Below are 15,927 nucleotides of genomic sequence, written 5' to 3'. Positions count from 1 at the left end.
ACATTGTATTGCACATCCCATAAACTAATTCAAATAAGGCAAATAGAAAAAATAATCTTCAAACGGCAAAACCATACTCACTATGATCTATGACTGCCATACATGACCTGGACAGAGATAGTATCAAACTAATTACGCCTCCATATATGGCCTGATATGGCTTGGCTCATTAGCCAAATTTGGCTGATAGTCTGAACACTCAGTTTTATCCTACAGACAAAATGCTCAAAAAATAAATTATATATCTACTGTACTTGCCATACTTCACAACGTTCATTGAACAAAGACAGTGTGTGTCAAATATGGCTTTTATCTATAAAGGAAGGCTAAAAAAGAAAAAAAAAAAGACTACAGAATTTTTCTATGATACATCAAACAGAATTGGCAGAGTTAGGCTATGTTTGTGAGATAATAAAAGTGAGAAAAAAAATAATGCAAATAAGTGCTGAATCATTTAAAGTGAAATGTGTAGTTCTCATCCTTTGGCTTTAAAGAATATTGGTATATATACTGTATATATTACAAAGTGTTGGTCATAGTTTTTTTTCTGTATACTGTTATCCAAAGCTGTGTTGTGCATAGAGACTAATGATTTGGGTATTACTGTGAATAATGAACTCAATGGTTCCATTCTCTTCTATTTTCACAGGGGTTCAGAATTGGATGCATTTTGCTTAGTAGACTGATAGCTAAATGTTGTTGAACTCTTAAATATATATAGCATGTTTAGTTAGTGTGATGTAGCTTTTCTTACCGGCATATAGACTTCACATATACTTCAAAATAGGGACAACATCTTATGATATTCACCAAGCTCGTAGTGCACAAAATATAGGATATTCGAACAGTGCAGTCACAAAATACATACTTTATCCTGACCTCACAATTCATCACAAGTATCTCTTATTAAAACCATTCATGCAAATAAAAACATGTATATTAGGCTGGGACATGTAAATATGAGGATGAATATAATCTCCACAATGGCCATACATACAAGCATACCTATATGTATTTACAGACGCACATTACACACACGTCAAACTGCACATCCAACCACAGTTTGAACATCATCAATAAGTATGCAACAAAATGGAAAAGTGGAACAAGTAAATAAATAAATAAATAAATATACGATGTTGAATAATAAAACATAAATGGGTACAAGTGACACTGAGAACAGTATAGGCACAATCTGCTCTTTACACAACTTACAACAGCCCTGAAGAAAATCAAAAACACTCACTTTTACAGGGGAAAAACCAAAGCGACCATCAAAAGCACACAAATTGTCAGCGGAACAAGGGGAACAGTACATTTTGACACTGCATAGGAATGACAAACACCGCCCAGGCCAACATGACACACTGTGCAGGTGTACATACACAGAGAAGTTACGCTTAAACTCTCATTTAGCTTGTCCACCCAGTCCCCTCGTCCTAACCTGATCTCAGGGAACACAATGCGTTGTGGTTTTATCTCAACGCGACTGATCCTTGGCTGCAGTTCTAAACACTTCTACTCTTATGTCTACTTGTCTGTGGTCTTAGTTAGCCTGGACAGGCTTGGGACCCACCGCAACGCCATTACAGTCCAGAATGTACTGTAAACAACCTTGAGGCGGGGGCTTCTGGGTCGGGGTCTTCTTCAAGTCATTCCCAACTTCCTTCTCCGTTGGCATCTGAAGAGGTCAAACAAATACCACAACAAAGGGTGAGCACAATTAGTGGACACAAACTAACCAACAACAAACTATAAACACAGTGTATGTGCTACAATTATGCATTCAAGCATAGTTAAACTAAGGTTGAAAGTATACCATATGTAGTTAATGTTAATTTACATTAAATCATATTTACACAAAATTACAATATTACTTTTTAATAAAACAAAGTTTTATTAAAGTTTTTTATTAGTTTTGGTAAAATGAGCTTTTATGCATTTACTTTCAGTGCGGTTACAGGGTCTTGCCAGGGTATCATACCTGTGATGGTTGAATGGTAGTTGGCCTTTGGAGTTTAGAAGTTAATCCCGCTTCTGCGTTCATTTTAGCAATAACCATGTCACAGATCAGCTGCCTGTCCTCCGTCTGATGATCTCCAATCAGGGGCATTGAGGAGCCCACCACCTAATACACACACAATCACAAACACACCACTTTAGCACAGAGTTAAACTGGCCCATAACACAGTTAGAGAATCTCAAACCTCAATTCTGGATCCAGTTCCAGTTCCAGTTCATGATTTTAAAGACACCCCCAAAGTGTAGCACTGTAACTGCCTGGCTACTCTAGGTGTTGGCTGCAGCAACATGAGCTAGGTAGCACCAATTTCCCCCCCCCTGTATCGACAGTACTTGGTGACCTCAAAAAACAGAGATCTGTGTGAAAAATTGCCGGAGTTCTCCTTTAGAGCAACACCAAAGAGTTTTTTGTACCTTAAAATAATGTTTCAAAAATCGTTTCAGTGGTTCATCAACTTGTAACAGGGTGAACCGCACTATGTAAGTTTGCCAGATCGGGTAGCGGATCTGTAGTTCGATGGAATGAGAAACTACAAATTTGACTTGCATCTGATGTCGCAATACATCGTACTTTTATAAGTCATGCAAAATATTCTACCTTGTCTGTGGACATCGTTATTTGCAAAGCCGGTGCTGGATAAACAAATACCATGCGTGCGACAGAGGGAAAGTTCTTTGGTGTTGCTTTAACAAAGTGAGAGAATCCTCACATTTCAATGTCCAGTTCTGTCCCATGACAGTGTGAGATGATTCCAAATTCCATCTTAACTCTGGGTGCTATGGTTCTGTGCTTGAACCATCAAGAGTCAGGTGCTATTTAGGTTCATTCTAGTCATGTAAGGAAGTAATACGGACAGTGCTGCTGGCATAGCATTCATTTCCCTCAGTTACCAGAGGGTTTGGCGCCATATATAAATTGACACTAATAAACAAAATGGAGCTGCTTTCTAATCGTTACAATAAAAATAAATTTGCCCAACGAATGTGTGCAATACATGTGATTTTACAAATCAAATAAGACCAGAAAAGCTAATTTCCTTCCATATTAAAGCTTATACTATAACCAGAGACTTTCTAATGAGGAGACACAGCACTCAAAGAATATCCCATAGAAATGTATGGGGTTAGTTTGTAACGCAAACATGGCAGTCGTCTACACATATTCTGCCCTTTCCGCCACCAAAAGTTGACATGTGAATACATCGTGCCAATCATGTGTTGTAATCTCGCAGCTGGAGGTTGGTGTGTCGTGATTCTTGAAACATTGCCCATGCGCAGTTGTACCCGAAATAGATGCCCGATAAGTGCCCAAAAAGCCTTGCAATATGGCCACCGAGAGGAGAGACTTGCCTAAAAGGACTTTTCTATAACATCACAACATACAAAAACTTAATTTTATATTATCACAATCATTACAATTACACTAACAAAACTACACCCCATTAATAATTCATATCACAAACCTCAGTGATATAATCCTTCCCATCTTTGCCATGGATGGCTTTGACTGCACAAATGTCCAGACCGCCAAACATCTCAGAACAGGTGTCAACCCAAAGTTTATAACTGTAATCAAACATACACAAATCAGGTCAGCACATGTTAGTTATATGAGGACAACAAACAGAGTGTCACTAAAGATGAAGACACACATCGCAACATTTTGAGCAATGTCACCTGGCAACATGTGACTCTTACTGTTTGGGTGCATACACATTGATATTGGGCAACACATTTTTTACTTGATTTTTTAATCATCACAATCATCATCTTTTAATTATCAGCAAGCCACTTGTTACAATCCAGACACACAGAACAGGTTATGGGATTGCCTGGCAACGTAGCTCAAAGCACTGTGTCTTGTATCATCAGCTGAATCTTAACAACACTGACTCCAGTATCCTTCCAAGACCTAGCAGAACTGGGCTACAGTTACTGCCTCTCTACAAAGCCTGTTACTGTCCTGACATGGCTGACAAGGCTATCTGTATGCACTACCACCTGCCTACACAACAAACCCTCATCTATTTTTTAGACATAATTACCACCACAAACATAATTATCTCTGATGAATAGGGAGGCTAAAACACTATGACAGTATGATCTTGATATCAGTGCTGCACTGCGTGCTTGAAATATGTGATGATATACAAAGAGCCTTTTTTGGATGGAATTTGTAGTAGCTGCAGACATATATGAGCATATGAGAACTGCTTGGCAAGTGGCACTTGTTTTTTTATCATTTCAAAACAAAACATGGATATGGTCGTTTGCACAGTTTAATTCAGTCTCATTAATGCTTTGGTGGTGTGTTCTTGTTGAGTAGCTTGCCTGTCTGTCATGGCAATCTGATCAAGCATTGCAGCGCCTGTATTTGATTTCCAGTTCCCAGAGATAGATGTCCTCCTGATAAAGAATATGAATCCATCCGTTATTACTTACTACAACCAAATAAATCTTCATGGTATTTGGCATGAGAAGGGTGTGTCGCTGAATTTTCATTTCCTTACATGTAAGCCTTGTAATCGGTCCCGATCTTCTGAATCCTGATGTCATACTTGGATTCGATGAAAGGCTCTGAGGTGGTGTATGTCTTTGTGAGAGCCACAACGCTGGCAATATCCTGAAATTTACTATGATTGTCCACTTTCACCTGTTAGGTTAGAACACAAACAGACAGGCCTCAGATCAGATCATGAAGGTCTTCACAAGCTTTCAGTACAGCCCCACACCAGCATCAGTTACTCCAGAAGCTTTCAGTATAGCCCCACACCAGCATCAGTTATAGCCTAATCCTGAAGCTTTCAGTATAGCCCCACACCAGCATCAGTTATAGCCTAATCCAGAAGCTTTCAGTATAGCCCTACACCAGCATCAGTTATAGCCTAATACAGAAGCGTTCAGTATAGCCCCACACCAGAATCACATAAACTCCACCATACCTACCTTGCCCACTCCTGAATGAGCATGTCCAATTTTCACAACAACAGGAAATGTCGGCATGGCAACCTGGAAGAAGGTTACACATTAGTTTATGAGTTTCTAAATATGGGCCTGGCTCTGTCAACAGCCATTAAATCAAATCAGTGCCATCGTTGTCTAATGACGAATAAGACTGGGCACTCATATGATCCCCATTGTTAATAAGACTAAAAATACTCGTCATGTCCTACCATTTCCTTGTAGTTTGGATAGTATGTCTGCTCAATGAGAGGGAACTTTTCTGGGCCAAGTCTTCTGTATGCACCAATCAATTGAGCAAACTACATAGAGAACACAAAACAGAAAAGTGTTATGGACTTGTACCTAAATGTAATAACCAGCTGTTACTACAAAAGATGAAGTGAATGTTCTAGTGTAGTGAGAATAATGAAACGTAATCATAACAACATATTTAGATGTTACTGTCTTCACATGGTTTCAAGTCATGACAACTTTAGGAGTTCAGGAACAGTACATACAGCCCAGGGTTTGTCACAGAGGTTATAGATGGAGTCCAAGGAGTTTAAGCTGGGAATGCCAGAGTATTGCAGCGCGATGATGAGGTTGCGGAAGTCCTCGTTCTCTGTCATACTGTAGGCGTGCTGGCGGATGAGCACAAAGTCCGGCTTGAATGACCTGAAAATGACAGGGCAAAAGAACAAACATGACCATGCCGTTGAAAACATACATGGCCAAATACTGTACATATCACGCTCCCACATTTCCTTATAGCTAGACTGGCCTGAGAGGCTCCATTGCTCTGGCCACAGCTGGAGGACATATTGGAATGAAAACCATAAAAGCTTTATGGGGGAAATGATTGCATCTGGTGTGTTCAGTGTCTCACCTGATCACCTTTGTCTCATTCCTCCAGACCTGCATTGCCACAGTGCATGTCCCACTGGCATGGGATACCACATCAATGTCACCAAACTGGGCCTACAACAAAACACTGGCATTTAGCATGGCACAAGAAAAAAGGTACAACAGTGCCTGTGTTGACTGTGTGTGGGATTACATTTACATAACATCTTACTGCATACATTCTATGCACTTATCCAATATAGATGTACAGATGTCTCATTTTACTCTTCACTGCACATACCTGTTCAACTTTGATGTCATAATCTCCCTGTACCTTCTTCCCTCTGAACATTTTTGCCCTGAAAAAAAAGTGGTATTGAGGTATGAAAATTTACCCAGACACTGAACATTGTTAAACACACCCAGCAACATCTGCACCAACACCAAAACAAATAAATAAAACTCCCCTGTTTCACCATGTTTTCTCCTGAGCTACCATCACTGTTTAGTGTTTAGTGGCATGACAACGTGCCATGCTAGACAGGTTTTGTATGGGTTTCTCAGTCTATTTCTAGTAAACAGACAGAAAGATATGGTTTAGACATCTCACAATCCCCTTAAAACAGTGGGTCTCTCAGGGCATTTGTCTGGACTTGTCCTTAAAGGAACCGTATGTAAGAAAAATATTTCAATTAATCATAAAATGGCCCTGATATGTCACTAGACATTAAGAAATCATGTTCATTTCAAATACTTATATCACTGACAACAGTAGTCCAGCCAGGATATTGTCATTTAAAAAGTGAAGTTGCAGCCCTCAACTGTTGTTGATGTTGTGTTTTGTCATGCCATGTTGTGTTTTGGCCTGATGCGCCACCCTCCACCTATCTACTAATCACGAAGTCAGTAGTGTTTCGCCATCAGGGTTGGCAACCTCGAGTCAGGGTGGAGGGGGAGGGGATACACCGCTCTTCAGTATTTTGAAAGTGATTGCAGTACCAGTTTTGGCCACAATCTTACATATGGTTCCTTTAAATACATTTTATAATAAATAATAAAATACACAAACATACATTTCTTCTGAACATTAAAAATCCATATATATGTAATTTCACACAATCCTAATATGTTTATGCCATCACCATGTGCCATCACCATGTGAAATAGTTAAGTCTTTATTAAGAGGAAAATAGCCAAATGCAGTCATTTTTATGTTCCCTTTGAACTTAATCAGTGATGATCACTGAAGCTGTTGGTTTTAATTTTAACTGACTCGTCTTCACTATGTTGATGAAAACCTTACCATCATGCGTGCTGTTGTGATTTTACTGGATTAATTGCTTTCAGTATGAGAACGAATTAATCACTTGCTTCAGCTTCAGTATCACTTTGTTCTGGAGGAGCTCGCGTCAGATATATTTTCCCAGGAAAAATGCCAGCTGGCCAGCTCCACCTGCATTATTCATTCCTGATCTAATTTCAGCACAAAACTTGTCTCAGTGAGGATAGATGAGAATCCCGAATCGGCCTGCTACAGGTGGCACATAAGATCAAAGGGAAACAGACAGAGATTTGACCACATGCAGCTCAACATCCACTACGATATGTCTAATGCAGTGGCTTTGAACTGGTGTGCCAAGAATTTTGAGGAACCCAATGTTTTTTTATACAGGCTTATGAAATAGGCTAGCGGGCTATTTTTCAAATACATCAATTAATTCAATTAATTAAAACAGCTTTAGGTAGTCACAAAGTGGTTGTTATACAGTGGCCTAATAGGCTACAGATCTATTACGCAGCTCTGTCAACATCATGTGAACATATACCTATTGCTGTTGTCTCAGCTCATGAACACACTGTCTAAAAAATATGGGCATAAGAATGAACATTCCTGTTATAGCCTACAATAATGTGTGTGACATACTTCATAATCAGTAATCGGTGTTGCCTTGGCATTTTGGTTTGATATTTGAGTCAAGTCCGTCTATTTATAAAGCACATTTAACGCAACAGGGTTGACCCAAAGGGCTTCGGTGTACCTCTGGCCTAATGCACCAAATTGAAATGTATTGTGTAGATAGCCTGATGCAGATTTAGACATTGAAACCATAGTCGTGTTCATTAGTGGGCAAGCACAGACATGCTGTTGTGATGAAAGCAGAAAGAAGAAAGCAGGAGCGTGACGCTGTGATAGTGCTTTTTCCAGTACTCTTCCACTATACCTTCATGGTTCCCATAGTGATCCAGTTTGACTGTGTAATGGTACTGTAGTTGCTATGCAGGAAAACATCCCATTCCCATAAACATGTTTTTATGATGGTAAATCTATTAGGACTATGCACTGACTATACAATTAAAGCTACTCTAGAAAGAGCTTTCCATTGAGACCAGTATTCCTCTGAGACATTTTAAGATGTTAATCAGCATTTGTGGCACATATCCCCCCTCTGTATGATAATAGAATAGCAAAATATATCCAAGTGAAGCCGGATATACTCTCTGGTAAATGACTCATAGCAGGTCTCGATTTTAACCATCAAAATTTGCAGAGGTTGAATTGAAATTATTGCTTGATATAATTTTGCCGGACATAAAGCTAAAAAAAGGCTCTGCATTACAGAGATGGAAAGTCATTTGATTTGAATGCAATATTGAGAAATGGAATTCAATAGAAAGTCAAAAAGTAAAAGTAAAGTTTTTAAAAAGATAAAAACTCCGCCAACCAATTGGCTTTCAACTCTTGATCCTGGCAACTTCCCCTGCAGGAGTTGCGTGAACTGTATTGCGATGATTAAAGGCAACTCCTTTTTACATCCACGGACCGGCGAGTCTTTCTCTGTGAGGGGGAGAATCACTTGCCGCACATCCTTTGTCGTTTACTTACTGAAATGTCCATGCGGGTTTTGTTATGTTGGTAAAACAAAAAGAGAATTAAGAATACGAATAAATGAACACAAAAGCAACATACGTAATCATGACATTAAGTCATCTGTGGCAAGACACTTTAATGAATCTAGGCACGACGTCTGTACTTTGAAATTTCAAGGCATCGAGGCAGTTAAGCTTCTTAAACGGGGCGGAGACAGGGAACGCTATCTCCTTCAACGGGAGGCCTTCTGGATCTATTCGCTCCAAACAGTACACCCTAATGGTTTAAATGAAGAACTGGTTTTAAATTGCTTCTTGTGAGTTTCTATGACCTTTGTGTAATGCATATTTATTTACTGGGCTGTATGTAATGTATAGCCTATGTGGTGGGCTCTCTCTATTTTTGCATAATTTTAAATAAATAAATTGCTGATTAATGCATTAACATGTAGGATGCCAGAGAAGGGGCTGAGAAGATGGGTGCACTATTGCCACCATCGTCCTATTTTGCATGTTTGTATTTTTTGCTTAGCCTATTTAATGTGACAATCAATTGTATTTAGGCTATTATTATATTATTATTTATTTAATTTTTTCATTTTTCTTAATGCTGATTAATTTGGCAACTGTTTGATAGGGTTTGCATGTGTCTATTCACTATAGTCTGATGTATTGTGTCTTTTGTGTGCAAATATGTTGTACAACTGATGGTGCAGCGCACCCTTGGGTGCAGCTCACCTAATGACCTCATGTGATTCACCTGTAACCCTTTACCCCTTCAATGATAAAAAGCATTCATGTTGGTAGTCACACTACACACTGCTGATGGCTTAGGATGAAACGTGTCTGTGGACATGGCATTAATAAATAAGTCAAGAAAATGTACTTGAGAGTGCGGTTTTTCTATTCTAAGTTGTCACCTTTTGGCTCGCACCCGAAATTGTCGTGAGATTTGGAGTTGAGCGTGCCTGCTCTCACTGCTACTTGAAAAGTTTTTAAAAAGATCATTCTCAATATCTCGCTGATTTGCAGGGTTTTGAGCTGCGACTTGATTTGTGATTTGGTTTGAGATCCAAAGCAATCCAATCTTTTACAGAGCTTGCAAAAATCACCCTCTCTTATTATTTCACCACTCACATTATCCCTCTCAAGATCTGCTTCTGTTACTTTGTTTAGGTGTATGGCCACTGTATGGCAAGACAGTGATTCATGCCTACTCGGTTGTCCTGATGTTACCCGTAGAGCACTGAACCACTGCAGCAGGGAATGCTGAGGATATTGCTTTAATAAACTGACTGCTATGGAGAGGCTTTAGCACTTGTGTAGCCTGTGGGAGAAGATTGAATTGTGAGCTTCCTACAGGTACTCTTACAAACTGTTGATATTCTTTTATTCTATCTGGACCAGTGGCAGGTCATTGCTATGCAGATGAGCGAGCTGGAGCATTCTGATCATGTTGAAATGCAGCCCTGTCATGCTCTGCATAGCAACAAGGTTCTATGTCTCCCTACCAAGTCCTCACCACAGCAGCAACAATGGAAACAGTGGATTAAACAAAAGCATAAGCAATATGGCACGTGTGAGATTGGGGTTAGTAAAGGATATATCCACGGCTGTGGTTCAGCCATAGGCAAATGAATACAACATTCAGACATTCGCACATAATGTGCACATTTCTTGTTATTTGTTTTGGATTAAATCTATTACCATAACCATTATTGGCATGGTTTGTCATGTCCTACCATGTTATTGCTTCATTGTACTGCAGCAAAAATGTCATTTCTTGATCTCCTGCTGGAATTTAAAACCACTGCACAATGAAGGATTCAACGATGTGCAATTAGATTGTCTGTTTTGATTTGTTCTTGTTGTTATTGCTAGTCCGTTTGGATTTCACCCTGAACCACTTGCTCTGCTGATTCAATATTATTGGCAGTTCGCTACTCCAAGCACGGGCAGCCATGGTTTGTAAATGTTATCTGGAGGAATCATTTTCATGTGTTGTGCGCATGGATCTGTGCTGTGGGATGTGTGCTTCAGCATATTCAGTAGGGTGTTGGTTACATCTATGTGATTGATCGGCACTGTCATGCCTTTATAATCTCAGGCTGTGAAGGAGAGGTTAAATTAAGAGGGTGAAAAGCTGTCCACATCAGGGATGTAATAAATGGGTCAGTTCAGCCCTGAGCATATGCTGGCTGCTTCTGAGATATTGGATGTTAGATGGCTGGCAAAAAAGAATTCTGGCATTTTATATTTAACACCTCACTTTCAAAAAAGAACACTTTGGTGACTACAGGGTTATCTGAAAAGATTCTCGATGACATCTTAGGCTTATTGCTGTTAGCTGTTGCTTAAAACGAACGGTGACAAAGTTGTTTTTAAGTGAAAATAACTGTATGCTCTCATGCAATATGTATCTGTTATCAGCCACAGATAAACGATCACTCAAGCTACCCCTTAAACTGGGGCATATTTCTTTCTAAAATGGTGCCCTATCTTTATTATAGGTGTGGGTTTAGTTCAGTGCAGGGAGAATTATATTAGCTGTACTTGAGAGCCTGTCTCCTGAGAGGAAAATTATCATGTGAAATACTTGAGTATAAATGCGTAGGATCATCTGAATTCCTCTGTGTGACATTTATCTATTGAGATGACTCACCACTAAATGTGCCCTAGTTTTTATGAGGTGTAACAAAAGAACACTGCATAACCCTTTCAAGAATTTAGACTTCAGAAAGTCGAGACTGAAGTTGAAAGACTGCACAGACTTTTTACAAGGGAATTCCTAGACTTCCTAGAGTGTAAAGTAAATGCTGATTTCTACTGTTAATTTGACATTTAGCTTGAATATAATTTAGGACTAATTTAAATTTTTATTGTGCAAGGTTTAGTTTTAGGTTGTTTAGCTAAATGTATAGTAGTACACAATATATTATATACAATTTATAGTGGTGGCTCAACTGATTGTGACCCCAAGACCACCGTTTGGACTAAAGAAGCAACCTTAAAACCATTGCTGAATAGAATGATTCACACAGTGAAACTACAGGTACATTATCTAATGCATCACCAATGCCTTCACAGACCACTGATGGTAAGCCCTTGGTACAGCAAACAAATCATATAATACATTTAAAAGCTGCTTGCTGACATAGTCCAGCTCACTAAGAGGAGAGGAGGGATGTCTTTAGAGATGACCCTTCCCTTTATCAGTCGCTGGTTGAGTCAATATACTGTGTGTGGGCCGTGAGCCAGGCCATGTTGATCAATTCAGAGACAGGAATCAGATTTTCTAGCTACGCTTTCACTAAAGGACAAGAACCTCAGTTGATTTGACCAAAAGAACTTCCTTGTCAAATCCACTAAATAAAGGACAATGCTCTACATTACATATATTAGTGTGTCAAAATGAGGTGAAGGGCATTTCAATGTGAACATTGTCACTGCCAAGTTATTTTGGCACAGATTGACTAGCCTTCTGAGTATCATTGTGTTGGTTTTCTGTTGTGACCAATGACAGATTTTGCCTTGTGGTCTCTCTACACAACTGCCAGACTGAGTCTAAATCTGTTGCCTGTCTCGCCTGGGCACAGTTTCTGGCCCAGGGCTGCACATCTGCTCAGCAACAAAGATGATTGTGGGACGAGAGGACTGAGAACTTCAAAATATTAAACATGGCAGAACACGCTAATTATGTTTTCGCACAAAGCATGTGTCCGTCGTCTTATCTGACATTTAGTCGGCCTCCAATGAGGAAAAATAACAACAGCGAGCTCACATTTTTACTATTTTCTGGTTTGACATTTGACTGTAAATCTATTAGCATTATTAGCCTTCATCTCTGGGGTATTTGAGGTGAGGCTGCAAAAGAAACAGAGGCAGAGGTGCCATACAGATGCAAGGGACAACTAACACTGCCAAATGTCAGATAGGGTCATTATTAGGCTAATTAGCTCTCCATCTCCATTTATCTCTACCACTTAGCACTGAGATTGATTCGGACCTGGCAGTTCTTCAGTCGGACAGTGCAGTATATCTCCCTGATGTATTATTTTATATTATACTTATGCCTATATCTCACATCTACCTTTATGTATACTGACCAATAAAATAGTTGCAATAGATATATCAAGGAAGTGTGCTAAGGCAGGGTTGTAGTAATGTTTGGTCACACTGATGATAGCTTTGACATTTCCAACAAGCTCTATATTGCACCACCCCTATCACGATACAATCATTCAAACACTTACTGTACTATAGCAAATATTGTTGCTGTTAACATTCTGGAACTGAAGCTTTTTTTTTTTTAGCATACTTCATCTAGCCGGCATTCCAATTTCATAACTATTAGGAAAACAGATGCTCTGAGAAAACAAAACAGTTTGAACTCTCTCTGTGGCTCAGTATTCAGACAGCAAAGAATGCAAACACTGATACTGGCTGTCTCTTAAATACCAGCATTGCAATTAACCTTTCAAATGTCCTTTTACATTTCTTTGAGAGGTCTGTGACTGAATATTGTGTGAATCATGAGATGCCATGCCATGATTATTCAGATCATTTTGCATATCTACAATTGATTGTATCCTTATTTTTGCAAGACTGAGTTTGTCAACTAGTAATGTTAAAATTTAATTTAACGTTTTATATATATATATATATATATATATATATATATACAGCCTCTAATGGGTACATAAACAATTCTGGGAAGGTAAGTGACTTACTTTATAATATGTTAAAGACCAATTTCATTAATACTCCCAGATCCAATCACATAACAATAATGGTGGCATAAACTTCTAAATTATCTCAGTTTTAGAGTGTATAGCCATCTAATCTCGCTTCAAATCTGGTCACGTCACGTCACAGTGGAAATCTATTGATTGGGTGGCACTGGCTGAGGAGGGGCAATGGTTGTCTGGCAACGGCTCCTGGTTTGAGTCCATCTTTTCTGGGCCTCAAATCAAACTCATGTCTTTGTGCAAGACATCATTTCAAGGTGACAGTACCCGTTTAGGCTCATGTATAATAATGTTCATCATTTATCCTATGGTGAAACTGTTGATCTGTACTGTTGAACAGATTTATTCCGCTATTTAACAAATCTGGAAGTGTAATGTTTACAATGCAGCAGAATTGGTTTGTAACTTGAGAGAAGAATACTATGTCCCTGCCTTTCATTGATATTATTGCCCAATCACTCACTGGCTCAATCAGAAATCATTGAAAATGTAATGAGTCTGGGGCATTAGCATTCATAATACCATCTGTGATCTACAGGGAAAGATGAATAAATATGAAAAAAAAAATCTGCCCATCATTTTCTGTGCATACTTATTTTGAAGGCATCCACATACAACTATAGCCACACACACACACACACACATACATACACACATACATACACACAGATAATAATTAGCTAACTAGGGATACTAAATTTAACTGAGATTTCCTTGCCTTAGTATACCTAAATTAATACATAATATATCTTCTAGTGAAAAGCCTGGTGTGACTGTCTGGTGTGAGGTCCTGGCCCTGGATACCTGTACACACTCAATCCTACCTTTCTGTCTGAATAAGTGCAAAGCTTGTGTAGATATAGCCAACATCACTGTATGCGAATCACTTAGTGTAATAGCTCCCTTCCTTGACTTGATTGAATTACTTGAACTACCTCAGTTTTTCCACTGACGTCAAGATGAAGGTGTATTGTTTTTAAGCCACGTATACCCTGAATGCGTTTCCATTTCACACTCTTATGGGGTTCAAAATGTATACAATATATATTAGAAATATTTATTTTTTAAGTGAATATTAAAATCCAGACTATGTTGTTATTTTAAGTATCAGATATTCCTCTGTATTAAATATGTGTGGAAACATTCAAGCCTGGCAGGATACCTTTTCCAAATGACACTCAATATATATTATTCATGATATAGAGAGAAGGGTACACACAGGGCTGAACAACCAACACAAATAGTCAAATCTTTCATAACGCATCACAACTGATCAGAGGAGTACTGGAGGGCATCAAAACCTGTTGATAAGAAGAGCTGCTTTCATGCAGCACGACACAGGTTAACACAACACACCACTGCAACAGCACAGCACAACACAACTAAAATGCAGTTTTGACATCGCCTGCTGTCACTTACCACTCCTGTGTGGGTTCATCAATGACCAGCAGTATCTTAAACTTCTTGGGCGCCGTGACGGGGGTCTGCTCCACCAGTCCCGCTGAGGCTGCCGTCTGCTTCACCACGTTGGTGATGGAGCTGAAGAACCCCGTGCCAGTCGGCTGGGACGCTGGCTGAGGCTTGGGCTGGGGCTGGGTCTGAGGCTGGGGCTTGCCCTCCACGGCCGGGGAAGTGCTGGGCGGCGGTGTTCCGCCGACCTGCCCCCCAGACGCAGGTGCCGAGACCTCTGGCTGCGGGGGAGGAGGCTGTGGGGGGTCCGGCTTCTGGAGGTCCGACAAGTAGCCATTCGGCAGGTTGGAGATGAAGGTGCTGTCGGATAGACGGCGACGCAGGTAGTTCATGGCTGCAGCGGCGTGACGAGCTGGACGGACGGCAGAGCAGGAGCAGGAGGAGGAGGAGGAAGAAGAGGAAAGGAGATGGAGGCTAGCAGGTTGCGTCCAGAGCTGAACAGAGAGAGAAGCCGCAGCAGCGGATGGGTAGCGCTTGGAGTAAAAATTGACGTGAGCAGAGAGGATCACCTCCCTCCTGGCTGCAGCTGTATGAGGGGTGGGGGTGTGTGTGGAGTGTGCGTGAGGGGGGGTTCAGCAACCAATGTAAAAGGGTTTCCTCCCAGCTCCACTATGCTACGCCGTGCTCGCTGCTTGTGAGCTTTCCCCCCTGCCTGCGTGAGTGACGCTGCTCACGCTCCCAGCCAATCACCAGCCCCCCCCCCCCACACCTCATCCAAATGAATCCCTGCAAGAGATGCCCGTTCGTTCGCTTGCTCGCGCGCGCGCTTGCCTGCTCTGCTTGGCTCACCAGCACACGCACGCTCACTCTGTCTTCCCCTCCCCCACTCTCTGCTGCCTCACCAGCGTCACGTCTTCCTTGCAGGGAGGGGAGGAAAACATACACAATAATAATACAGGGGAGCTGCTTTTAGGATACTGTGTATGTGTGTGTGTGTGTGTGTGTGTGTGTGTGGGGGGGGGGGGGGGGGGGGGGCTAAAATGGAGGTTACCTTCTCCGCAGTCAGTTCAGTGTTTTTTTGTCTCAGTGTGCT

General features: G+C 40.4%; 1 protein-coding gene across 1 annotated transcript; it reads right to left on the bottom strand.

Moving 5' to 3' along the window:
• Nucleotides 1-466: 466 nt before the first annotated feature.
• Nucleotides 467-15,505, bottom strand: syn2a (synapsin IIa). The gene is made up of 11 exons (XM_076275820.1): nt 14,844-15,505; nt 6,110-6,167; nt 5,852-5,943; nt 5,484-5,640; nt 5,196-5,285; nt 4,969-5,031; nt 4,533-4,675; nt 4,354-4,428; nt 3,486-3,588; nt 1,985-2,128; nt 467-1,681 (listed from the first exon to the last, which is right to left on the bottom strand). The coding sequence occupies exons 1-11, from the start codon at nt 15,224-15,226 to the stop codon at nt 1,547-1,549; spliced, it is 1,443 nt and encodes a 480-aa protein (XP_076131935.1). The 5' UTR covers nt 15,227-15,505; the 3' UTR covers nt 467-1,546.
• Between the last annotated feature and the right edge of the window lie 422 nt (nt 15,506-15,927).

The sequence above is a fragment of the Alosa pseudoharengus genome, unplaced genomic scaffold, assembly GCF_046254945.1.
Source record: "Alosa pseudoharengus isolate Yale_2024_CS ecotype anadromous, Long Island Sound unplaced genomic scaffold, YU_APseudo_1.1 YU_APseudo_1.1_scf_9, whole genome shotgun sequence".
In the NCBI taxonomy this organism is placed as follows: domain Eukaryota; kingdom Metazoa; phylum Chordata; class Actinopteri; order Clupeiformes; family Clupeidae; genus Alosa; species Alosa pseudoharengus.
This window is presented reverse-complemented; position numbering and strand designations above follow the sequence as displayed.